The sequence below is a fragment of the Caretta caretta genome, chromosome 1, assembly GCF_965140235.1.
Source record: "Caretta caretta isolate rCarCar2 chromosome 1, rCarCar1.hap1, whole genome shotgun sequence".
NCBI classification, from domain to species: domain Eukaryota; kingdom Metazoa; phylum Chordata; order Testudines; family Cheloniidae; genus Caretta; species Caretta caretta.
In genome coordinates this window covers 290,410,605-290,437,289 of record NC_134206.1, presented here as the reverse complement: position 1 = coordinate 290,437,289, position 26,685 = coordinate 290,410,605, and the positions used below count along the sequence as shown (strand labels likewise).

The 26,685-nt window shown below is 41.8% G+C and overlaps 1 protein-coding gene across 11 annotated transcripts in view; it reads right to left on the bottom strand.

Moving 5' to 3' along the window:
* Nucleotides 1–26,685, bottom strand: part of GRIP1 (glutamate receptor interacting protein 1) — a 560,288-nt gene that overhangs the window by 74,293 nt on the left and 459,310 nt on the right. For all 11 annotated transcript variants that reach the window (XM_048835827.2, XM_075124374.1, XM_048835829.2 and 8 more), the window contains 2 exons: nucleotides 4,478–4,625; nucleotides 2,381–2,550 (listed from right to left, as the gene is read on the bottom strand). In XM_048835827.2, the coding sequence (XP_048691784.1) occupies nucleotides 2,381–2,550; nucleotides 4,478–4,625 (318 nt within the window). The remainder of the gene's footprint in view (nucleotides 1–2,380; nucleotides 2,551–4,477; nucleotides 4,626–26,685) is intronic.

Below are 26,685 nucleotides of genomic sequence, written 5' to 3'. Positions count from 1 at the left end.
TCAATTTTCTGCTTTGACATTTTAATTTTGCCAGCATCCATCACTGGCATTATATTACCCTGGGCAATAAACTACTTCACTCAACCCTCAACACAAAAATCCTATCTTGGGGCTTGATTAAGAAGGACAAAGCAAAAGTCTAAAGTCACTATTTATGGTTTTGCAGCATGATCGTCAGATCTTTTCATTTTCCGGATTAAAATTAAGACCATATTTGATTCCTACTCTCAGGTTTGTGCTCAAAATGGGAATCGCCAAAATTTGTCAAAACCATAAATGGAGGGGTGGGGTGGGGAGAAGGGACTGGCTCATGTTGATCGATTTGCCAAAACCTAGGGGGCTGCTCCTAAATTATACAAAATGGTACAGATAATAGCCACCCTCATTTTTAGTACAGAGATGCATCTCTAGATGCACTGTGGTCTGTTCACTCTGAACAAGACGGAACACAGTATTTTGTGACCTGTAGTCAGTGATTAATTTGTAATGAAAGAGGTGCTGTGGCGCAAACAATCAGGTGCCAGGCTCAAACAATTTTTTAACTTTCATAACTGACGCAGCACCAGAGGTGCAGAGGCTATGAACTGCCAAGTCTAGAGCCCTGGCAAACCCTAGAACAAATTAAGCACTGCCTGTATTCGCCTTTGGCTTCACCTTTGTAGTAAAAGATCAGGTGGGATTTGTCAAACACTATGAGCTGCATTTGGTCCAAGGCCTAACTAAATGCCAGAGGAAAAGCTATAGTTTTCCTCCATTTTATATTATAGAAGTAGGATCTCTTTCTTGGCTGAATACATTAAATCTTTTGTATCTAAATAGAGATTGCCCTCCCTCGCCCGCCCCAACCCCAGTGGAGTGTTTCGTTACAACAAAGGGCAGGTGAGGGAAGGTAAAAGGAAAGGAATGTATTGGACTTAAAAAATAAAAGATGTTTTGCCAACACCACGTTATAAACCATCTGAGGGTCACCTGCAGTGAAATTAGGACATTCAGTTCCTGGACAGAACCACTAAGCTTCACTTCACAGTCCAATAGACCAAGGCCTGAACAGCTCACTGATCTAATTCTAATAAAAGTAACCCTGAAGAAGTCTATAAAAACTTACATATCAAGCAGGGTAATGCGGCCAGGAAAATCCCAGCAGCCCTAGTAACAATCTATCTCAATATTTTGTTTTAATGAATCAAACTTATTGTAGTTTCCTATCATAACTTTTCAAATTCAACTGATTCTTCTTCTGATAATCTATGTCAATTTCTGAGCTTTAACCATGGTGTAAAAATTAAAATCTGATAAGAATAATATGGCCAGGCGGATTTTCATTATATTCAGGTTGCTATGAGCCCTGTTTAATTAAAAAGGCTGCTTCCAGCAGGAAATTATCTGGCAGCTCTTGCTGTTTTTTCTCTTGAACTGTGGATAGATGTAAAAAGTGTCCTATGAGGTGGAAAACCATACAAATTACATTTCCATATCTTGCAGAATGATCATTCCAATTCAATAAGAATTCTGTATAAACCTATAGCATGTACATTAGTAATTCATTGAGCTATTCCAGTCCAGGACTTCTTAATGCTGCAGTAAAATTTATGGGGCAGCAGTAGACAAAGGAATGAGCTTGGCATCCCAATATAAAAGAAAAAAACCTTAAAAACAAATGGGGTCTCTTGCTTTTTTTATTATTATTATTATTGGATAAACCCTTTATTCATCCATTAACTCTCTTTAGATATTTTGGTTGGTTTTGGGTTGGGTGTCGTTTTTTTTTTTTTTTGCCAGTTCATAATTCAGAGCACATTCTAGGGTGAACAATAACTGCGTTCAGCAGCGAGAGCCTTAATGACTCAACAGATCATAGAAGATAGTGATGCAAAGTACTCTTATATCATCCAGTCCATCTCTCAGCCAATGAAGGATTGTTCCCAAGGGTACATTTGTTTCAATAAAGCATATTTCCTCTTGAGTAGGCTGTGATTTTTAAGTAACACTACCTGGGAGTCTATACTCAAAACATTTGGGCTCTTCTGGTTAATTTAAGGCAGCTGCCTCGTTGTCTAGGGAGAGCTCCCATAGAAAGATATCCTTGCATATAACTACAAAGGTATATTCACCAACTCTCTTTTTTTAATACGACTGGAACTATGCAGGGGCACTTTCAGCAAAACATTTTCTTCTTATTTTTAGGGATTTCTGAGGATAGATTGAGGTAAACAAACAGTACACAGCTTGCTAGGGGTTTTCAGAAGCATAACCTGGAGAGCTGAAAAGAAAGGTTACAGATAAAATTGCCTCATTATCTTTTCCCTGAGTTACAGCAATGGCAGTAGATATGAACATGCAAGAAAGAGGAAGTAGGATCTAGTGTTACAGATCCCCTTACCGTGTTCTGGTCCCTTCAATGCTAGCCGAGTCTGATGGTGAGGAAGGATCTCAAGTTTGACATTGTCTGCTGTATTAGCCAAGAACTGTGTTGCTTCTGCCAATGTACAGTACTCCATGCTGGTACCATCGATGGACAGAATATGGTCTCCTACATGTAATGCACCACATCTATACAAAGGGAGAAAAACTCAGTATGATAAATTGTGCTCTTTGCTTGGTATATGAGTTTTATAGCCTTCAAATTGGTCATGGCAATTATGAGACTGTGTATTTTTAGAGAGAAAAATTTAATATTTTATAAGGATTGTCACTGGCCAAACTTTAAGTCAATTAGTACAAATCTTAAATACAAGTCGGTAAATACAGTATATGTCAAGACATCACTCACAGAACTGGAATGGGATACTAGTTGACTACTAGTATATGTGTGAATGGCAGCAGAATAAATGAGAAGAGCTTAAGGAGACTCAGCAAGCCTGCTCATATCCCTCACACAAGCACCCAGTTCATCATTTTTTGAGTTATTCATAGTTAAACATTTATTAGTACAAAAGCTGTAAATGATGATGAAATTATGCAGTAGTCAAACAAATAATGAAACCAGGGCTGGCATGGTGACTCGAGGAGTGGGGTGGGGAGGGGGCTAGCTGCTACATCTTGCTGCACTCAAGAGACTGGCTACTGGATGAGTTGAGAAATGCAAACACAGCAGTCAGCATCCCGACGTACCAGTCAAGTGGACAGCTCCTTTAATTGGTTACCCCCTGTGGAATGGGAAAAAAACAGAGGGAGAAAATTAAAGCATCCTGCACCATTGAGCTGGAGAACCCCTCTGGATCAATGGCCGTCACTCTCAAAGGTTCTACTGTAGGGTAAAGCCCACAGTGGAGCTGTAGACTCACTGTTACAAGTGGGTGCTACTAACAGCACCATTTTCAAAGAGGAATTACAAGGAAGGGTGGCTGGGGACATGCAGGAGAAATTTGCTGCTGAAACATAATATTTAAGGCAAATTTTAAAAAAAGATCCCACAGCTTTAGTACAGCGATTACACCATCTGGGGCAGTGGTGGACAACCTGCGGCCTGTCAGGGTAATCCACTGGTGGGCCACCGGACAGTTTGTTTACACTTACACAGCCGCTTGCAGCTCCCAGTGGCCATGGTTCACCGTTCCCAGCCAATGGGAGCTGCGGGAAGCAGCACAGGGCTGTGCTGGGAGCTACTAACCGCGAACCACAGCCACTGGGAGCCGCGGGCGGCTGTGCAAATGTAAACAAATTGTCTGGCAGCTCACCAGTGGATTACCCTGACGGGCCGTGTGCAGCCCATGGGCCGCAGGTTCCCCACCACTGATCTGGGGGAAAGTATCTAATCATTTTTTTTCCATTTGTAAATATAATTTTATCTCACGTGGAATTTTTCAAATGGAGCTGAAAAAGGGATTTTCCTTATCAAATAACTCTAAAATACAGAAGCCAGTCTTTCTAATACCTCAGTGGTATTCTAAAATACTAATAAGAAAAAAATCCAAGTATAAGGAGTTCCATTTCACTGTGCCACAAGAATGAATGATGCACCCTAAAAGAGCACTTCATGGTTGCTAAGTCTCAGAATGTACTTACTTTGACAGAGGTTTCATACTGTGGGACTTACTTTAAGAATTGCAGCAGGGTATTTATTTTTAATGCTAATCACTGCTGCAGCATTATATTTAAAAAAACCAAGCAAACCTTCAAATTACTGTGCAGCACAACATAAGCAAACAGCTTCAGACATACTAGAAAGAGGAGATAGTGTTTGTTTATGGGATGACATAGGGTATTGTTGGGGGTTGGTTTGTTTTTTCTGTAGTTTAATGCCGTGTGAATGAGCAAAAGTAAAATGGTGTCTGAGAATCTTTTTAAAAGCTCTACATTATAGAGCTACTGTCTGCCAAGAGGGGTTAATTTTAAACACTAACAAGCTTGAGAGCATCTTCTTCAGTCAAATTCATCTAAAATGCCAAGGGAAGTTTTTTTAAACAGCAACAAAAATACTGATAAGATATAAAATGGATGCGTAATCCTATAATTTAGAGTCTTCTGTAGCACTCACCTGTCTGCAATACTTGCAGATTTGATTTTGTCTATGACAATGACCTGTTTGTTGCAGCACATCGAGGTAGTTAGTGCAACCCCAAGAGCAGCACCAGGAGTTTTGGCAACTTCGACTAGCAATGGTCCAGATGCTGTTGCTACTGAATCTGTTAAAATTAGACCAAAAAGAGTATTTCAGTATTACACCAATTTGGTATCTGTGCCATTTTCATGTTTCATTTTCACAGAAAATCTCTACCATTACTGTATTTCTCTAGGCCGCAAACAGGAAAAGCACATTGGACTGGGGAGTTCCAGAGGGAGCGATTATGGGGTTTAAAGAATTAACTAGGGAGCCTATATTGTGAGTGTGGAATGAATGAAAGTGAGAACAGGTGAGTTTCTAGGGCTGTGATGCTTTGCTTGAAAGCTCAAGAGAGGGCAGTAAAGTCATTGTTGATAACAAGGTGTGGAGGTTAGGCATACAAGAGTTCTGACTCGAAGAACCCTATGAAGCACAGCAGACAGATGCAATTCTGAGATGGAAAGAAAGAACAGAATGACTTGCTAACAGACAACAACTGAAATAAAAATTCATCAGGGACATAGAATGCTATTTAAGTAACTAAGGCAGTGAAAAGTTAAAGATGTTTCAATATCTGAATGAAGACCAGTAGAGCTACCTACATAGGAAGTGAATAGGTATAAAAGTATAAAATGTATAAAAGTGCAAGCTGGTTTAGTTTTGGAGAAGTGGAGGGCCTTTTATAGTAACTGAAATGACTGAGAGAAAAAGGTGAAGGAACATTTGATGAGAGGTGGAATCACCAGAGACTCAGGCTGAGATAACGGAAAAGACCATTGTGGAGAAAATGGAAGATGGTGACAGTATGGCAACTAGAAATAATATGAAGAGCAGAAGAGAAAGGTATGTGGAATGATTCAAGAGACACCTGCCATAGATGCCCTGTCCTTAAAAAGGAGAAAGAACAGTCCAAAAATAGTAACTCAACAACTGGCCAAGAAGAAAGCACTGAATAGAAAACAGAAAGAAAAAGCAGCAAATTAATCTAATTAGTGACTCTGTGTTGAGGAACTAAGCCCAAAATATTTGTTACCCAGATCAAGGGAAAAAGACGGTAGTCTGGCTCCTGAATGCCAAGATAAAGCATGTGATAATAAGAGTGAAGTATATTCTGAAAAATAACTGGGGAATCCCTACCAACTATTGACAATCAGGCAACAAATGAGACAGGTGAAGGGAGATTTGATAAAATGAAGATGCATTTCAGGGATGTAAGACCTCAACTGAAAACTGGGACGAAGTAAATGATCTTTTCAGAGGTGCTCCCAGTGCCAAGCATCAGTGGAGAAAGGAGAATATTAACATTGCAGTAAACTTAATGGATGTAAAGAAGGAGTTTTCGTTCACAGAACACTGGGATACCTGCTGTGAGGAGAGGCACATGTTTAGATGTGACAGTCTACATAGAAGCTGCTGGGACTGAAATTGGTAGTGTTTATTAGCTGGGATTTAAACTAGCTAGGAAAAGGTAAAGGGGACATGAGGTCTTTTATTGAATCTTAAAGAATCAGTCATGTAATTCCAATACACAAAGTGTGACAGAAAATGGAATTCTATAGAAGAGGAAGAATGTGATGGTGTGATTCAAGACACATGTGCAATAGATGTCCTATCCTTGACAAGGAGAAGGAACTATCCAATCATAGAATCATAGAATATCAGGGTTGGAAAGGGACTTCAGGAGGTCATCTAGTCCAACCCCCTGCTCAAAAGCAGGACCAATCCCCAGTTAAATCATCCCAGCCAGAGCTTTGTCAAGCCTGACCTTAAAAACTTCTAAGGAAGGAGATTCTACCACCTCCCTAGGTAATGCATTCCAGTGTTTCACCACCCTCCTAGTGAAAAAGTTTTTCCTAATATCCAACCTAAACCTCCCCCACTGCAACTTGAGACCATTACTCCTTGTCCTGTCCTCTTCTACCACTGAGAATAGTCTAGAACCATCCTCTCTGGAACCACCTCTCAGGTAGTTGAAAGCAGCTATCAAATACCCCCTCATTCTTCTCTTCCGCAGACTAAACAATCCCAGTTCCCTCAGCCTCTCCTCATAAGTCATGTGTTCCAGACCCCTAATCATTTGTGTTGCCCTTCGCTGGACTCTCTCCAATTTATCCACATCCTTCTTGTAGTGTGGGGCCCAAAACTGGACACAGTACTCCAGATGAGGCCTCACCAATGTCGAATAGAGGGGGACGATCACTTCCCTCGATCTGCTGGCTACGCCCCTACTTATACATCCCATGCCATTGGCCTTCTTGGCAACAAGGGCACACTGCTGACTCATATCCAGCTTCTCGTCCACTGTCACCCCTAGGTCCTTTTCTGCAGAACTGCTGCCTACCCATTCGGTCCCTAGTCTGTAGCGGTGCATTGGGTTCTTCTGTCCTAAGTGCAGGACCCTGCACTTATCTTTATTGAACCTCATCAGATTTCTTTTGGCCCAATCCTCCAATTTGTCTAGGTCCCTCTGTATCCTATCCCTGCCCTCCAGCATATCTACCACTCCTCCCAGTTTAGTATCATCCACAAATTTGCTGAGAGTGCAATCCACACCATCCTCCAGATCATTTATGAAGATATTGAACAAAACCGGCCCCAGGACCGACCCCTGGGACACTCCACTTGACACCGGCTGCCAACTAGACATGGAGCCATTGATCACTACCCGTTGAGCCCGACAATCTAGCCAGCTTTCTATCCACCTTAGAGTCCATTCATCCAGCCCATACTTCTTTAACTTGCTGACAAGAATACTGTGGGAGGCAGTGTCAAAAGCTTTGCTGAAGTCAAGAAAAAATACATCCACTGCTTTCCCTTCATCCACAGAACCAGTAATCTCATCATAAAAGGCGATTAGATTAGTCAGGCATGACCTTCCCTTGGTGAATCCACGCTGACTGTTCCTGATCACTTTCCTCTCATGTAAGTGCTTCAGAATTGATTCTTTGAGGACCTGCTCCATGATTTTTCCGGGGACTGAGGTGAGGCTGACTGGCCTGTAGTTCCCAGGATCCTCCTTCTTCCCTTTTTTAAAGATTGGCACTACATTAGCCTTTTTCCAGTCATCCGGGACTTCCCCCGTTCGCCACGAGTTTTCAAAGATAATGGCCAATGGCTCTGCAATCACAGCCGCCAATTCCTTTAGCACTCTCGGATGCAACTCGTCCGGCCCCATGGACTTGTGCATGTCCAGCTTTTCTAAATAGTCCCTAACCACCTCTTTCTCCACAGAGGGCTGGCCATCTATTCCCCATGTTGTGATGCCCAGCGCAGCAGTCTGGGAGCTGACCTTGTTCGTGAAGACAGAGGCAAAAAAAGCATTGAGTACATTAGCTTTTTCCATATCCTCTGTCACTAGGTTGCTTCCCTCATTCATTAAGGGGCCCACACTTTCCTTGGCTTTCTTCTTGTTGCCAACATACCTGAAGAAACCCTTCTTGTTACTCTTGACATCTCTCGCTAGCTGCAGCTCCAGGTGCGATTTGGCCCTCCTGATTTCATTCCTACATGCCCGAGCAATATTTTTATACTCTTCCCTGGTCATACGTCCAACCTTCCACTTCTTGTAAGCTTCTTTTTTATGTTTAAGATCCGCTAGGATTTCACCGTTAAGCCAAGCTGGTCCCCTGCCATATTTACTATTCTTTTGACACATTGGGATGTTCCAAGAACAAGCCAAAGACAGTAACTCAACAAGTGGCCAAGAAAAAAGCACTAAACAGGTACTTGAAGATTAAGAATGTGAAATGTTGTATTATTGTCCCAAAGCATAAATACAGGGGAGAACGTGTGTGGGAAGTAAACAAACAGAACTGGAAATGCTATTAAGTAATGGAGGTCAGGTGGTCCTCATAACTAGTATACAGGAATGAATGGGAGTGAAGAGAAGAAAGAGGGGTGGGGTGGAATTGTTCATTATGTTAGAGGTATTAGCTAATTATTCTTCACAAAACCTCCTGTGAAGTAGATTGATATTATCATCCACTTCTTGCAGATGGAAAATTCAGGTAGAGAAATTAAGGCTAACATTTCCAAGAGTGGCCACTGATTTGGGGTGCCTCAATTTTGTGCCCAACTGAGACCCCTTGGGCCTGATTTCCAGAGGTACTGGACATCCATATACACTATTAAAATCAATGGAAGTAGAAGGCACTTAGCAACTCTGAAAATCAGGCCAAAAATGACTCAAGTTGAGCTCCCAAAACAGAGGCACCCAGAAGTATCCTTTTGAAAATTTTTCCCTAGTTAACTTGCCTATGGCGGCAGAAAGTGTTCATTGCAGAGACTAGAACTTATGAACTCCTGGCTCCCAGTCCTGTGCTTGTTGTCATTTTTTCAGCTAATTTTGTCTACTGATGTTTGGAACTACAAACATATTATTTAAGCATCCGTATTTATGGTACTCTGTAAATAAGAAAGCCATTTTTGTCATAAATATTGAGGCAAAGGGCTGTATCAATAAAGATTCTTCAAGTGATAAACTTTAACCTGGCATTGGCCTGTCACTAGAAAGTACTTCCCATAATCTATGTCTCCCCTACAACAACAAGGAAAAAAGAAGATGCTAATGTCATCTGGTGATACTGAGTCAATGTCTCAAGATGCTGCTGCAGTGCTGGCAAAGTTACTTGTAAAAGGAAAAATCAGCTTATGCCCTGGCAGCATTTCCAGATGTCTGTTGAGATGTACTGGGAAGGTAAACTAAACTAAGGTAGACAAGGTGAATAAATAAGATAACTACCTTAGAGAAAGCAGAAGAAAAGAAATGGAGTGTGTCCAACTGAGAAAAATAAGCACAAGAAAGAGAAATCTGGAAAGGATAATCAAGTGCATATCCCCTGACAGAGAAGGGTTAGTTTATCATGTTGAAGTAAAGCATGGGTATGAAAAATGAATCCATACAGATATAAATTATTCATGTCTAAAGATGTTTCAGTCATTAAGATATTTACACCATGACAGAAGCATTTACACACCGTGTTGATTTCCTGGCTATGTAATTATATAAGATATACTGATGAATGTTTGCATGGAAAACACTCTAGAATTTTTATTTCGTTAATCAGTTTCCCCACTTCTGAGCAGTGCATCTCAATCAGTATACAAGGCTTGATTAAAACCTCCCAGAGGCTTTGAAATTACTTTCTGCATGCTAACAACAACCTTGCCTAGATTCATATTTCTTCAGATAAATAGTAGGGAACCGTTTTTGCTTGTTAACTTTGATCATTAGCAAAAAGACCTATCATATTTAATGTACTACTCAAACCAGTGGCAGGTTTAGAGTTAGTGGGGCCCTGTGCGCAGTTTCATTTTCGCCCGCCCCCCCACTCCCAACGGTAGTGATGGCGGTGGCTGGGAGCCCCGGGGCCTTTTAAATTGCTGGACCCTGGGGTAGCTGCCCCTTTGTCCCCCCATCAGCGGCCCTGAGTGCAGGGGGTGCTGCAGCACCTCCACGTTTTATGTGGGGCTCTGCTGCCGCCCCGCACCACTTATGTTAAAAAATATTGTTAGGAACACAGAACCAGCCTGGGTCCTGGGGAGACAGGGAGGTGCCTAAGTCCGGCCATGGGAGCTGCAGCGTGGCCGCGGTGGCTAATGGTGATTACAGCCGCTTGCTTTGCAAGGACCCAGAGGTCAGGAGAGACGAGCAGAGATCAGCGTGCGGAGGCAGCAGGGCGCTCAGGTGGCCGCTGATGGAGCCGTGCCCCACCCATCACCGTCAGGTAGGTGTTCAGCCCACGCGGGTCTCTGCCCACTTCGCTGGGCTGGCCAACGGGGCAGCAGCAGAGCCCTGGGTATGGGGTGGCAGCAGAGCCCACAGAGCCTTGGGTGCGGGGTGGCAGCAGGGACCCTGGGCGCAGGGCGGCAGAGGAGCCCCATATAAAACTTGGGGGTTCTGCAGCACCCCCGGTGCCCCTAGTTCCCGTGCTATGTTTTGGGGCCCCCTGTTGTTGAGGGCCCCGTGCCACGGAATGGTATGTTTCGAGGTAAAGCGGCTCCTGACTCAAACAGCGATGGGCAAACAGGTCTGGATAAAATAAGTCATCCCTCATCCCAAACCAAATGCAAAGTGAACAATTTGCAAGGTTCAAAAAGTCTTGTTAACTTTTAATTTTTTTCTGTTCAAAGTCTACTAGTGCCCTCTGGTTTCAGCTAGGAAGTGCTGAAATGACATGAGAACAGTGTTTCTGGAGAGATTTCGAGCCCTATTTCTAACTGTATGTGCTCTCCACTTTTCTCTTGTATAAACGGAAGAGATAGGGAGGTTGCTTGTTTGCGAGCTCTGATTTTTTAGGTAAAAGGCTATCATCTTAAAAGGACAGGCATAACCATCACCATCAAGACAAGCTGGAAATAATCGTTATAAAACAGTTTTAAAATAGAGAAGAGGGAGGGATTTCACACAGTCTGTTGAGCTTAAGAGGGCAGCAGCTGTTGAAACACACAGCTACTCAAAGACTACTACTGTTATTCGGTCTGTTATTTGGGTTTTCCGGTGGCATCTCCCTCCTTAGGTGCTCCAAAGTTCTACAATCTGTTCACCTGAGAGAGATAAACAGCAAAGCCTGCATAGCTCTTTTTTGTTGTGCTTCTCTGACCAAAGCCAGTAAAAATGCAGTGAGCCAAAAAGAAAAGTAAAACCACCCACAGTAGCTGTTCGAGGTCAACAGGATATTTAAACATGTGGGTTTCTAATGGCAACTGATCATCAGTACATGAATCACAGGCATTCACAAAATCCGATTCCTCCCAAAGTGAAAGGAGAGATCGTTGTCAGTTCCCAGGGTTCCTTTGATCAGAAAAGAGATCCAAACTGATGGAAAAGCTCTGCCAGTTTCCAGAAATGTGGAAAAGGAAGCACCTTGCCCTCTTACAGGAGTGCTGCATGTCTGTATATATGTAAACAGTCGGGCTGTCAAATGATCAAAAAATTGTGATTAATTGTGAGATTAAAAAAATAATCGTGATTCATTGCAGTTTTAATTACACTGTTAATAGAGTACCCCATTTATTTAAATATGTTTTGGATGCTTTCTACATTTTCACATAAATTGATTTCAATTACAACACAGAATACAAAGTGTACACTGCTCTTTATATTATACATTTTTATTACAATTATTTGCACTGTAAAAAAGATAAACAAAAGCAATAGTATTTTTCAATTCACCTCATACAAGTACTGTAGTGAAATCTCTTTATTGTAAAAGTGCAATTTACAAATGTAGATTTTTTTTGTTACATAACTGCACTCAAAAACAAAGCAATGTAAAACTTTATAGCCTACAATTCCACTCAGTCCTACTTCTTATTCAGCCAATTGCTCAGACAAACAAGTTTGTTTACATTTATGGGAGATAATGCTGCCCACTTCTTATTTACAATATCACCTGAAAGTGAGAACAGGTGATCACATGGCACTGTTGTAGCCTGTGTTGCAAAGTATTTACATGGGAGATATGCTAAACATTGGTATGCCCCTTCATGCTTTGACAATCATTCCAGAGGACACGCCTCCATGCTGATGACGGGTTTTTCTCAGAAACAATCCAAAGCAGTGCGGACTGATGCACATTCATTTTCATCATTTGAGTCAGATGCCATCAAGGTTGATTAGTTGATTTTATTTTTTGGTGGTTCAGGTTCTGTAAGTTTCTGCATTGGAGTGTTTCTCTTTTAAGACTTCTGACAGGATGCTCCACACCTTGTCCCTGTCAGATTTTGGAAGGCACTTCAGATTCTTAAACCTTGGGTCAAGTGCTATAGCTACCTTTAGAAATCTCACATTGGTACCTTCTTTGTGTTTTGTCGAACCTGCAGTGAAAGTGTTCTTAAATCAAACAACATGTGCTGGGTCATTATCCAAGACTGCCATAACACAAAATAATGGCAGAATGTGAGTAAAACCAGGGAGAAGGAGACATACAATTCTCCCCCAAGAAGTTCAGTCACAAATTTAATTAACATATTATTTTTTTTAACAAGCATCATCAGTGTGGTAGCATGTCCTCTGGAATGGTGGCCAAAGCATGACAGGACATACGAACGTGTAGCATATCTGGCACGTCAATACCTTGCAATACCTGCTACAAAAGTGCCATGCGAACACCTGTTTTCACTTTCACATGACATTCTAAATAAGAAGCGGGCAGCATTATCCCCCATAAATGTAAACAAACTTGTTTGTGTTGGCGATTGAACAAGAAGTAGGACAGAGTGGACTTGTAAGCTCTAAAGTTTTACATTGTTTTGTATTTGAATACAGTTCTGCAAAAAAAAATCTACATTTGTAAATTGCACTTTCACGATAAAGAGATTTCACTACAGTACTTGTATGAGGTGAATTGAAAAATACTTTTGTTTATCTTTTTTACAGTGCAAATATTTGTAATAAAAATAATAATATAAAGTGAGCACTGTATACTTTGTATTGTGTTATAATTCAAATCAATATATTTGAAAATGTAGAAAAAGATCCAAAAATATTTATAATAAATTTTCAATTGGTATTCTGTTATTGTTTAACAGTGTGATTAAAACTGTGATTAATTGCAATTAATTTTTTTAATTGAGTTAATCTGTTTTGAATTAATTGCTTGAGTTAACTGCAATTAATTGACAGTCCTACTAAAAAAGTCAGTTAATAGTCAAAGTATCAATAGATTGTGCTCAAGAATATGTAGCATAATTTCACCTGGATTCACCAACAAAACTGGTCTTTGAGCAATGAAAATGGCTGCTTCTGTGTAGCATCAATTGTTAATACAGAAAATTGGCTACAAAAGATCATAACCCATGAAACTCAGGGCAGAGTGAGGTTCACTCAGTGAGTTCACACAGGCCCTAAACTTTTGTGATTCTCCCCCTGGATCATCTTAATCCTGTAGTATAAATGTTCCAGCAGCTCAGAGATTTCAAAACAAAACAAAACACAGCATCATGCTGCAATCCAGGTTTTTACAGGGCCAGTTCTTCACAGCCAGCTATGCATCTCCTCCCATGACCTGCCCTCTGCGCCTCTTATCCCAAATAGCCCCTCCTTTCACAAGCTGACAAGCTGCATCTCTGCTGTGTATGGTTAGTACACAGCACAGCTCCTCCATTATACTAGGGCTATTCAATAGCTCCTCTATCTTCCAGCTCTACTCACTATTGCTACTCCTTGCCCACCAAAATAGCATCCCCCAAAATTGCTGCAAGTCAGTGCTGTGGATCTCTTACTATCATTATGGCTGGGAAGAAATAAGTCATGAAAGTGAAAAAGCTCAATAAAGCAATGAGACCTCTAGATGGTATCAGTCACAGTGGTGAGACTTATCAGTCAACAACCAGTATGGGTGGTAATGCCTTCTGAAGTTCCAAGCAGCCCTGTAAGGAAAAGCAGCTGGCATACATAGGTGTGATCATGATCATGATTTTCAGCACCAACACTGAAATTAAAGACTCCTGTGCACTTAAAAAATAATACAATAAAGGAAGATAAGGTGCCACTGCACTTACGACTAAGTAGAAACATAACCAAACTTGCACCAAAAGTGGAGAGGAAAGCAGAGGAGAAATTCCTTTTGTTTTGTTTTGGGCACATCATTGTTATTTATACATCATTTACTGTGACTAGGGCATTGGTGATGGGCACCAGCACACTGCCCAAAAGACAACTTTCCTTACATAAGTGTTTCCAGAGAAATGCAAAATATTCCTCAGTTCATCTCATCTTGCTCTCTATAGATTAGAGGAAATGATCACCCTTGATCTGCTTTCATACCCCACTCTAAAGTCACTGGCTTACAAAAGCTGTTGGAGCATACTGAGACATGCTATTCCCTCATAAAAACATAAAAATGGTCATACTGTATCAGGCCAATGGGCCATTTACCCCAGTATCCTGCATGCTGACAGTGGCCTATGCCAGATACTTCTGAGGGAGTGAACAGAACAGGGCAAAGTATCAAGTGATCCATCCCGTCATCCAGTCCCTCTGGCAATCAGAAGTTTAGGAACACCCGGAGCATGGGGTTGTTGCCCTTACCATCTTGGCTAATAGCCACTGATGGACTTATCTTATCTTATCATGAACTTATCTAATTCTTTTTTGAACCCAGTTATACTTTTGGCCTTCACTATATCCTCTGGCATCGAGTTCCACAGATTGACTGTGTGCTGTGTGAAGAAGTACTTTCCCTAGCAGAAAATTCTTCTCCACCATTGCTACACCTCGTATGATAACATAGTGATCAAAGTAAGCTTTGTGCTCTCACACAAACCAAGGGGAAAATCAGACATTTTTACCACTTACATGTAAAACAGGCTTCCTCTAGTAGCAAATAAGGCAAGCTTTGAGCCTGAAAGAAGAAGAGAGGGTATTCTTTCTAGCCCAGTTTTTGAGCCTTCCCGAAGCACTTTCAGCACAGTGAGGTACTAATAGCACAAACTGCAGAAAACACCTGTAGCCCATGTCCCTCAAATATTCTCTGCTGAGAGCATTCCAAAGCAACTGGAGTGCTTTGTCAGTGTATAACTCTCCCATTGCACTAGCCTTCTTTTCAGGTATCTCAAAGCTCTTCACAAGTGCATTAAATGCACAAGTGCATTAAGCGTCACCATGCTTCTGTGATGATCAGTGGGTGCTGTAGGTGGCAATCTGTCCCCTCCCTCCATCTTCCGTCAGCACTCCTCTGATCTTCAAAGTGAAAAGCTGGGACACTGTGGCTGGGTGTGTCACAGAGCAGCATTTTGGTGGTAATATGGAAGGTTGTTGGTGAAGTGGAAAGAAAAAGAAGCACTCTCTTTCCTCTCCTACTTTCTCCCACTTTGAGAATGAAGAATTGGGACATTTCACAGTAGAGGACAGCATGGGAGAAACGAATTTTATCCCTCTGTGATTCCCAAACTCTTCCCCTTCAATTTAGCTCTTACCCTACCCTCTCTTCCTCACTCCACAGAAACCTGCCTTTCTTCCTCTATGCCTCCTCCCTCTGCCGCCTCAGACGCTGCAGGGACTCCTGCCAGGAGCCCCCTGTGGCAACCAGATGTACTGCAGCCCCTAAGGACAGGAGACAGAGCTTCCTCAAGGGCCAGCCCAGGACGGGGCAATTAACTCCTCCAGGTACTAAGGTCCATCACAAACCTCACCACCTCCTGATCCAAGTGCAAGGCACATTTTCTTGACCTGTCCTCTCTAACATGAACAGAGAGCAACACATGCATGTGTAAATTTCAAAACACAGAACACTCCAATGCATACAATTCTTGCCCTAGGGAGAGGACGAGAGGACATGTTTGTCGTGAGATGTTTGTCATGTTCTTAATCCATTACTGGGGGACAATTAGATACTATGGTGATAAGCACGGTATAAGAGCCAAGATAAAGTTGAATTGATATAGGAGCTAGAGCACCTCCAATCTTCTGGTAGCATGAGCTGGTCCTGCAGTATATCACGAACATCATTCTCCGTGGTTTACATATGGAGGGGCTGAGGCAGAGATATATTCAGGTGCAATTTTTCAGAAGTGGCTAGTGATTCGGTGCCCAATCTGAGACATGCCTTGGCCCTGATTTTCAGAACTGCTGGGCACACACAACTCCAACTGAAATCAATGAAAGCTGCAGTCTGAAACGGGGCCAAGATGTGTCTACTTGGGCACCCAAAATCAGTGGCCGCATTTGAAAATTTTAGCCTCAATACTTGCTAGACGTCACGGAGGGTTGTGGCAGAGCTGGGAGTAGATCCTAGGAATCCTATTTCAAAGGCCTGTGCTTTAGCAGCAAAAGTAACTGTACAGATAATTTCACAGTGTCTTACACATAGTTTCTTTGCTGAAGACAATGGGAGCAATATAAAAGCACTCAGGGAATCTTTGCTCTTTCACGTTCACTTTTTTCATTAGCTCACAACCCATTCATTATTGTCAGAGAGTATCTTAAACTGCACTTGATATATCTTGCTGTCTTTTCTCTGGTTTGGTTCTCTGTATGTTTAAGGGTCATTGTTTTAGAACTATCACCCACTTGATGTCCTTCAAAAACACACTCTGCCCCCGTCCCTGTAATACTATGGAGACACTGAAGTTGTCCTGGCTTTCTCAGTGGTCAAAATGGGGGAACATGGTGGTACTTTGCTATCACGCCCCATCTACTATGCTTGACAATCCAATAATCATATCTCCTTGCCGTGCCACAATCCCTTAATTGCCCAACACCCCCTTTTCAGATCCTAATCTGGTGGCTCCTTTTCAGCCTCCTCCAACTGTGTGCTGTTTCCATGGTCACTTGCATAAAGGGAAACCGTTAAAGGGACCATCTGCCCATTTTCAAGCCACAGATTGCTTTTGTAGTGGAAGTGAGCAAGTTCCAGGGGTAGGGTAGCTTTCCTCAGCTCAGTTCCTTCAATCACCTCTCGACCAGTGCCCTTGTCTCTTCCCCTGTTGTCTTGCTCCCCTGCAGGTCTATCAAAGACAGGAAGAGAGGAAGCCCTTGGCACTTATTTTGTTTGGTTATGCTTTTGACACAAGTAATGGGTCCTGTGGGGAGAGGCAGCTTGAATATTGGCATGCTATACCGAGGCCTACCAATACATTCAAGCCCTGCATTTTTCATTACTAACATCTGGTCATCCTTTGTTTGGCTCATTCTTCTCTCTCTCTTTCTCAATCTCATTTACTTTAATTGTTATGGCATTTCATTAATTCAGATTTAATGTCAAGCAGATGATTAACCTAGTCTCACTATCCCCTCTCCCACACATGGTTGATGGTTCCTTAATGTCATCACTCCAACTTTCAAGGGGGTTATATATTTTATTTAAACTCCCATAATGCACTCCAGGGTGGCTTGTCTCTCTAATCCTCACTTTGCAAAAAAGCTAGCGTCAGTGTTAGCCATGGACTAATATGGGTCTATTTAAAAAATGGGACTTGGGTGGAGGCTGAATGGTTTAGGAAAAAAGCGGTAGTAGTAATAGGGAGAGAGAGCACAGCTGTTACAGAGAAAACGTCTGCAACATCTCAAGGGCAGGGGAGCAACATTACAGCCAGCAATGACTATTATCAATCATAATATTATACTATTCTTCATATTCTACTGTCTATAAAGGTCATGAGTAAACCATACAGTACTGGCATTTATATTCAGTTTTACTATGATAAAATAATGTTTGCACCCTGGCTTCATTCCTGCTTCATTAAACAGAGTAACCTTTTTTATTTCAGATCTTGTGGGGAAATTAGAAACATCCTCAGCCAGCAAGCACTAATAATGAAGGCTGAAAAGCCAAGATCATCAACAGTATTTCTAATTCTCCCTCAAGAACGGGAATAAAGAAAATATTAATATGCTTAACGATGTCTGACACTTTAGCCCCAAAATATATTTTGGAATGGAGTAAGCTGGTACTGTACAACTGCAAGCAGTATTCAGGCAGTGAAGCACACAAGTTTATTTAATAATATAACAGCTATTTAAAAATTAAAGGGCATTCTTGTTCAAAGGGTTTGTGGCAACCTCAGAGGCCCACTGTATAACCTTTCAAAACATGTGTTTTCCCAGTGCCTCTGATTTTGGAAAATGTGTGTGGTCCATCAAGGCTCCAGAATGAGTAATCAGAGCATAAGAACCGCCCTACTGAGTCACACCAATGGGCCATCTAGCCCGGTATCATGTTTTCGACAGTGGCCAGCATCAGAGCTTCAGGGGGAATGTAGTGAACAGGGCAGTTGGAGTGATCCTCTTCTGTCTTCCCCTCTTGGCTTCTGGTTGTCAGAGTTTAGGGTCACCCCAAGCATGAGGTTACATCCCTGACCATCTTTACTAATAGCCATTGATGGAGCTATACTCCATGAACTTATCTAGTTCTTTTTCGAATGCAGTTATGTTTTTGGACATCACAACATCCTACGACAATGAGTTCCACAGGTTAACTGCTTTGTTGAACAGGTACTTCCTCTTATTTGTATTATACCTGCTGCCTATTAATTTCATCGGGTAACCCCTGTTTTTTGTATTATGGGAAAGGTTAAATAACACTTCTTTATTCACCCTTTCCACACAATTAATGATTTCACAGACCTCTATTATACCTCCCTTATTTGTCTCTTTTCTAAACTGAATAGCCCTAATATTTTTAATCTTTCCTCGTATGGAAATCGTTCCATAGCCTTGATCATCTTTGTTGCCCTTCTCTGAACTTTTCCAGTTCCACTATCTGCTGTTTGAGATAGGGTGACCAGAACTCGGTACAGTATTACAAGATGTGTGTACACCATGCATTTATATAGTGGTATTATACTTTCTGTCTTATTTGCTACCCTTTCCTGACAGTTCCTAACATTGTGCTTGTCTTTTTGACCACTGCTGAAGTTTTTGGAGAACTATCTATTGTGTCTCCAAGATCTTTCTTTAGTGGTAACAGCTAGTTAGAACCCACCATTTTATGTGTATGTCTGGGATTATTTTTTTCAAAGTGCATTACTTTTCACTTAACAATATTGAATTTCATCTGGCATTTTGTTGCCCAATCACCCAGTTTTGTGAGATCCCTTTGTAAGTCTTCGCAGTCATCTGTGGACTTACCTATCTTGAATAATTTTGTATCGTCTGCAAATTTTGCCACCTCACTGGTCACTCCCTTTTCCAGACCATTTATGAATATGTTGAACAGCACAGGTTCCAGTACAGATCCTTAGGGGACCCCGCTATTTACCTCTCTCCATTGTGAAAACTGACTGTTTATTCCTACCCTTTGTTTCCTATCTTTTAACAAGTCACAGATTCATAGAAGGACCTTCCCTGTTATCTGCTGACCACTTAGTGTCCTAAGAACCTTTGGTGAGCGACCTTGTCAAAGGCTTTCTGGGTACTTTCTGAAAATCCAACTACACTGTATCAACTGGATTACCCTTGTCCACATGCTTGTTGATACCTCTAAAGAATTTGAATAGATTGGTGAGGCATGACTTCCCTTTAAAAAACTCATGTTGACTCTTTCTCAACCAATCATGTTTATCTATATGTTTGATAATTCTGTTTTTTATTATAGTTTCTACCAATTTGCCCAAAGCTGAAGTTAGACTTACTGGACTGTAATTGCCAAGATTGCCTCTAGAGCCCTTTTTAAAAACTGGCATTACATTAGCTATCTTATGTTACATACTACAGTTAGTAGTTCTGCAATTTCATATTTGAGTTCCTTCAGAGCTCTTGGGCAAATACCATCTGGTCCTGGTGACTCATTACTGTTTATTTTATCCATTTCTCTAAAACCTCCTCTACTGTATTTCACATGTTGCTCACAAAGGAGAGCTCTGATGTGGGTATCTCCCCCAGATTCGCAGCAGTGAAGACTGATACAGCTTCCCCACAGTGGCCTGGTCTTCCTTGAGTGCTCCTTTAGACATCTGGTCATCTAGTGGCCCCATTACCTGTTCGGCAGGCTTCCTGTTTCTGATGTACTTTAAAAAAAAAATCTTATTGTTAGTTTTCGTATCTTTAGCAAGTTGGAGCATGGAGGGCCCCCTTTTTAGGCTCAGCACTCTTCCACCTCCCACCAGCTCAGAACCAACATCAAAACTCAACCTCCTACTTTATTCACACCCCTGCTCTCTCACTCAGTGCCCTGCTGGTCACAAACCCAAACGATATGTTGCTTAACTGGACAAGCAACAGCAGAAAGAGACTCTAGTTTTAAGAAGCATGTGTGGGGGGGATGGGAGGGAGGGTCCTATACCTGCCTCTTTCTGGCTAATCTCAATTAACCCCAAACAAGCCTGCATTCTTTGCTCCGCATATGCCCCCCTCTGCTGCCTGCCTGAAAATCATAGGTTGCACGGTAAGTGCAGGTGGCACAAGCTCAGTTCCAGCCAAGTGCACCACAAGGGCTGGAGCACACAGGGGCTGGGAAACTCACGCTCCTACGATGACTCTCTCAGTGGCATGAGATGATACTGCAACATGCAATACTGCACCCATGTTATAGGGACAACCGTTTATAGTCCATTTGACAACTCGGGCATGATGACTGTGGTTTAGCCTCCCAATTTCTAATGAAAAGGAGTACTTGTGGCACCTTAGAGACTAACCAATTTATTTGAGCATGAGCTTTCGTGAGCTACAAAGCTGTAGCTCACGAAAGCTCATGCTCAAATAAACGGGTTAGTCTCTAAGGTGCCACAAGTCCTCCTTTTCTTTTTGCGAATACAGACTAACACGGCTGTTACTCTGGAACAATTTCTAATGACTAGCTGCTCCTGCAGCCAGCCCAGAACTGTTACACAGAATTAGATTTCTGTGAAACAGCTCATAAAGACAGCCTGTGTGGAACCTAGAATTTAGCCTACATTTGATTCAAGGAACTGTAAGGTGGAACAATACTGCAACCCTGACTAATGTCTTCATCCCAAGAAATAAGAGGATCTTACAGCTGTATAGATACAATTTAAACTCTTCTGCTGAAAGGTCCTACAAGAACAAACCATTGGGCAGTGTTTTCTCCATTCTAGAGGGTGTGTGCATGCGTATATCACTGCTCTACCCGGGTGTTAAAGTCCTGTGAGTAAATAGGAAATTAAAATATACAAGAATCCTGGTCTCTTCAGAAGGAGCCAAGTTCTTGCAAGGTTCTGTACTTGCCTGTTTGCATAGAGCAAACAGGCAGAGTAGAGTGTCAGCACAATTTGCATGTGTGCTTGCAAACTAAAACACAGCTGGTGTTTGATTTGACGTCTGCCAGCATGGAAAGTGTGCCTTTCAGCGCACACCGCTATAGAGAATATAAAGTGCTGCAATGCCCATAAATTAAGTCCAGTTGCCACAATGTTTCTAGCCTTCCATTTAACAGCAACAGCTGTAATTAAAGAGAGAGAGCCTAGAGCCCTTTTACAAAGCCTGCAGAACACAAAGCTCCTAACTGCCAGAATATGACAAATAGGAAGGAGCACTTTGAATACCCAAACTATCATACCCTCTGAAGCTGACAGAGTTCACTTCTGTTATATTAGACCCCACAACTCTACAAGTACAATGACATTCCTGAAAGCTCCTAATCACAAGGTATGCGCTGGACAATGTTGCTAACTTCCTAATTCTTGATATTAACCAAAATGGTATAGCTAATATGCCAAAAAATAAAATAAAGCCTCTGAACATTATTTTGAAGGTAAAATTAATTGGATTGTTAACTTATTATTTATAATTTACACTCTGATAGCAACCCCAGTGGGCAGCTAGGCAAAGTCCCTGCCTTGGACTGTTCACTTCAGACTTGCTTTTGCTCTCATTGAAATTAAGAGTATCAGGAATGGGCCCTCAGTTTGTACGTTGTTTGGGGCAGGGACTTTATACTCATCTGTTAAACAACTGAATGCATGTCTTCACACCTGTTGGAAAAGCCTGCTGGCACATCACAAACCATTAAAAAATAAAATAAAAAAAGAGAATAGTTTGCAAGTGTAAATTTCTGAAGCTATAAGCTTGTACCATCATAAATATCTGTTACTGAAAAACTCTGGTATTCTTTCAATAGTCGGTGCACTGGCTTATGATGTGCTACCATGACTGGATTTGATATTCATGGACCGTGGTTTAGAATGAGAGTGTTGCAGGTATCGAGGGATGTTAGAAAGGGTAAGAAGGGCTATAAAATGCCAGCTAGTGATGAAATGAGATTTTAGTAGTATTAACCAAGAAACAAGCTGGTTAATTGTTCTCCAAATCATACTTCTAGTATTGCCTCAGGAGCAATTCAATAGAAGAACAGATGGAGCTAAAGATGGCAGGGGTGAATGACAGTCCAGAATTTAGGTAAATTGCTCTACAATCTAACATTCAAAAATGCTGCTCTTGGAAAGCACGCATAATATATGCACTTTGATACAAAATGGTGGGTATGGGTTAGCTCATGCCTATATATTAGTATCCCTCCCCCTGTCTACACACACAAGTAGCTGGTACCAGAGCTGGTAAAAAACCACAGAAACATTTCTGAAAATTAAAAAAAAAAATCCCTTGCAAAAAATTTTCATTGAAACCTCAAACGTTTGAAAAAATCCAACTATGCTACAAGCTGGTCAAAAAACAGCAAACAATTTTTTGCAAGAAAATTTGTAAAATAACAAAAAATTTAAAAATTCAAAAATTTCCAATTCCTGCCCATCTTCCACCCTAAAGGTGAACCTCCAAGCAAACCTAGAATTTCTTGTTTTGTCCTTTATTGCTCCTTTATGATTCTTTTTATTTTAAACTAAAGGGGCACATGGGGAGTGTTTGTTTGCTTTTACTTTTGAAATATCAGGATTTCACTGTCTTTACTTTGCTTGTGGATCCTGGCAAGGTCTATTCTAGATAATATGGATAGTGATTTCATATGACACTGTTACCTCAGCTGCATCTCTTCCGCCACAGATGAGTGGGGAGGGGATGCTGACTCAAGAACATCCCTATTCAAAGTCTCCAAATCTTGCTAGCGACCTATAGCAAAGCAAAGCAAGTGAGGATCTAATAATTCTAATGTACAAAGAGGCCTGCCAAGTGACACCAGCTTTCACACTTTGCCTGTATGTCAGCTGGAAACTCATGCATCAAGCTGAGCTATGAGCAGGCTGCAGGCATTTGCCTGCAGTTGTACTTTCCAGCCTGATGGGGCCACTGTGGCCTGTAGCCACAGGCCTCCTCTTTAGCAGCCCTTTTTAGATTATAGCCAGCAAGGAGCAGCCAGGAGAAGGTTGTGGGTGCAGCAAAAGGTGAGGGGGCCAATATTGCCCCCAAGATCCTTCCTAAATCACAGATTCCCAGCAAAAACAAATACACACCATTCCTCCCCTAGCAAACCCTCACCCTTCCCCAAGAGCCACAAGGATCCCACTGCCAGCAACTGCCAGCAACTCCAAGCACCTGAGCACTCCATCTCCTTTCTGCGTCCCCATCCAGTTAGCCTGTCAGATAGCCCCCACATTACTCTTAACATTAGCTCCCAAAGAGAGAGCCACCGGCTTCGCCTCAGACAACCTCCAGCAACCACCATCTCCATTTGCCAAGTTTGGGCACCTCCATATCCTACACCTGACATTGCTAAGAGCACAGTGTGTTGACTGTAAGCTACAGTTTATAGTTATATGATATGGTTATATTAAAAAAAATGTATAAAAGGTCACTTAGAGCTTCACAAAAAATGCAAACATGAAAAAAGCAGACAAATCATTTAAAAATAATTAACATTGAGACAGTCTTTATCCATTATTACACATACACACAAAAACGATGTTAAAAGATTATTATTAAGGTTGCAAAGTCAAGTATTCAAAAGTTAGGAAATGCCAGAATTAAGGTTAGTTTGATTCCCTTGTGCATGTACAACATGATAGTCATTAATCGTATGAACACATACCATTTTTCCACATGATTCCTGCCTCGTTTCGTGCACAAGATGGACAGTGCTCATTTAATGAGCAGTTATTCAATATTTTGTGTTATCCTCATATTCAGTGTGTGGCCCCAGACCTTATTTACTGCACACTATCCAACGCTGCTCTGAAGACAGAATTATTAGTTTCTACATGGGCTTTTCTATGGCATTTATCATTATAACATTTGAAAGTTTCACAAACATTAATGAATGTAAAAAGAAAAGGAGGACTTGTGGCACCTTAGAGATTAACAAATTTATTTGAGCATAAGCTTTTGTGAGCTACTCACTTCTTTTTGTGGATACAGACTAACACCGCCGCTACTCTGAAACCTGTCATTAATGAATGTATTACTACAACGTCCCTGTGAGGTGAAGAGGGTGGCTAATGTCCCCATTTTACAGAAGAGGAACTGAGGATGAGAGATTAAAGTCAGAAGTATCCACTAATTATGGGTGGCCAATTTGAGATGCCTGGGACATGATTTTTTCAGAGTACAGTAAAGCCTCACAGTTACAAACACCTCGGGTATGGAGGTTGTTCGTAACTCTGAAATGTTTGTAACTCTGAACAAAATGTTATGGTTGTTCTTTCAAAAGTTTACAACTGAACATTCACAATACAGCTTTGAAACTTTACTATGCAGAAGAAAAATGCTACTTTCCCTTTATTTTTTTAGTAGTTTAGTACTGTACTGTGTTTATTTTTTTGTCTGTCTTTGAGGCTGCCTGATTGAGTACTTCCGGTTCCAAATGAGGTGTGTGGTTGACTGGTCAGTTTGTAACTCTGGTGTTCGTAACTCTGAGGTTCTACTGTACTTACCAGTATATAGCACCTTATATATTCAAAGCACAGCTCGCACTGATTTCAGTAGCATCTGAGAGTGCTCAGCACTTCTGTAAATCAGACCTCAGGGTCTCATGCTGGGCATCCAGAATATGAGGAACACACAATTAATGACCACCTATGAAAAGTTTGCTTTAAATGACTGTCCCAGCATCAGACAGGAACCCTGTGGCAGAGGCAGGAAAATAATTCAGTTTTCCAGAGCAGCATTCAACTGTCATGAGACCATCATTTCCCTTCCTACACTCCCCTGCCTCATTCACTACAAATCTTTAAACTTCTGCAGTAAATGAAGCAAGGGTCTTTCAGACAACAGGGATCCTACACACAACAATCTCCTTCACTACACAATCCTGATTCGTCCCAAAAGCAGGTCTAGCCTGTGCACTGAATGAGGCCTAGAAAAAAAAAAAGTGATTAGGTAATTAAAGACTATTATAATGCACACGCACAAGGGGGCTGAATTAAGGTTTGCAACAGCAACCTTAATTTTGGCATTTCCTAACTTTTGCGTGCTTGACTTTCCAACTTTAATAAAATCTATTTAACATAGTTTGTCTGTTATTTCCTAGGTTTTGAAAAAAGCAAACTGAAAAAAACAGAAGTTCCACCTTGTGGTACTGGAAAGGGTCATCAGCAGGGTTGGAACCTTTAGATCCATCACACAGACCTCTGCTACCTGACCTAACAGAGTAATAGATTGCAGTAGTAGGTTGTCATCTTCTGTGTGACCAACACTAGAAGGGAATGAGACACACCCTTTGCCAGTGAATTGCACAGATATTTGCTGACAATAGAGGAATTGAGATACTCAGAAATAGCAGGTCAGGGATAGTCAATTATTTTTTGTCAAGGTCCAAATTTCAAGAAACATTTTTCACACCACAATAACAATAACGATAAGAAGTCAATAAAAAGATTTCACAGTCTGTTCAAAAGAGCTGGTGGTCCAGAGGTGGCCCGCGGTCCGCCTATTGACCGCTCCCGTAGTAGGTTCTGTTACAGTTTGTGTGTGGGTGAGCTGGGGAGGGGAGTGTTCTCTAGTGGTCACAGTTCCTTCTGCTTGTTCCCACCAAACTTGATTCCTTCTGCTCTGTCCTCTCTAATGTATCTCTGTACCAGTCCTTTCTGTCCCCTACCCTGGCTCCTCATATCTCAATCCTGTACTCCTCATTTAGTACCAACACTCAAATTTCTAATCTCAGTCCCAGTTTCCTTGCCCAGCCAGTCCCAGTCTCGGACCCCGACTCCTTGTCCATTGTCAGTCTCCCTCCTACATTAGCTCCCAGTTCTTCCCTGCCTGTTTCCCTCCCCAACTCCCAGTCTCCTTGCCCAGCCCGCCTCACTCTCCCCCTAACTCCTAGTCCCAGTTTCCCTTCCCCACTGCACCAGCCTCCAGTCTGAGTCTTCCCCCCATAACCCTCAGGCTCATTGTCCTAATCTACTCCTCAACCCTGTCCCGATTCTTGCCCACTCTGCATTTGAATCAGGCAGCTTGCTCCTCCTCGTGGCTGGGACCCAACAGGGGGAACATTGGAAGTACAGGAGAGACAGTCCTTCTATTCTCAGTTCTGGTGCCTGGACCTGGAACTGGCCCAACTCAGAGTAGCCCAGAGTTGCAATTACAGTAAAAGTCCTGCTAAGCCCCAGAAATGAGCATGGTCAGTACAGATGGAATCTTCAAGGAATTTAACTGCTAAGCTCTAGACAGTTTCTACTGAGCATATTTGAGCTGTGATTTTTCAAAGGCTTTGAACTCAGTGGGTGGATTTTCACAGAGACAGCACAAGGCACATTCTGACACATAGGCCATTCCCTTCTAAATTCAGAGTCCCTGCTCCAAAACATGAGGTGCTGGAGCTTCTCAAAGAAAAGGTTGCTGGTTGGTTTTTTGATAT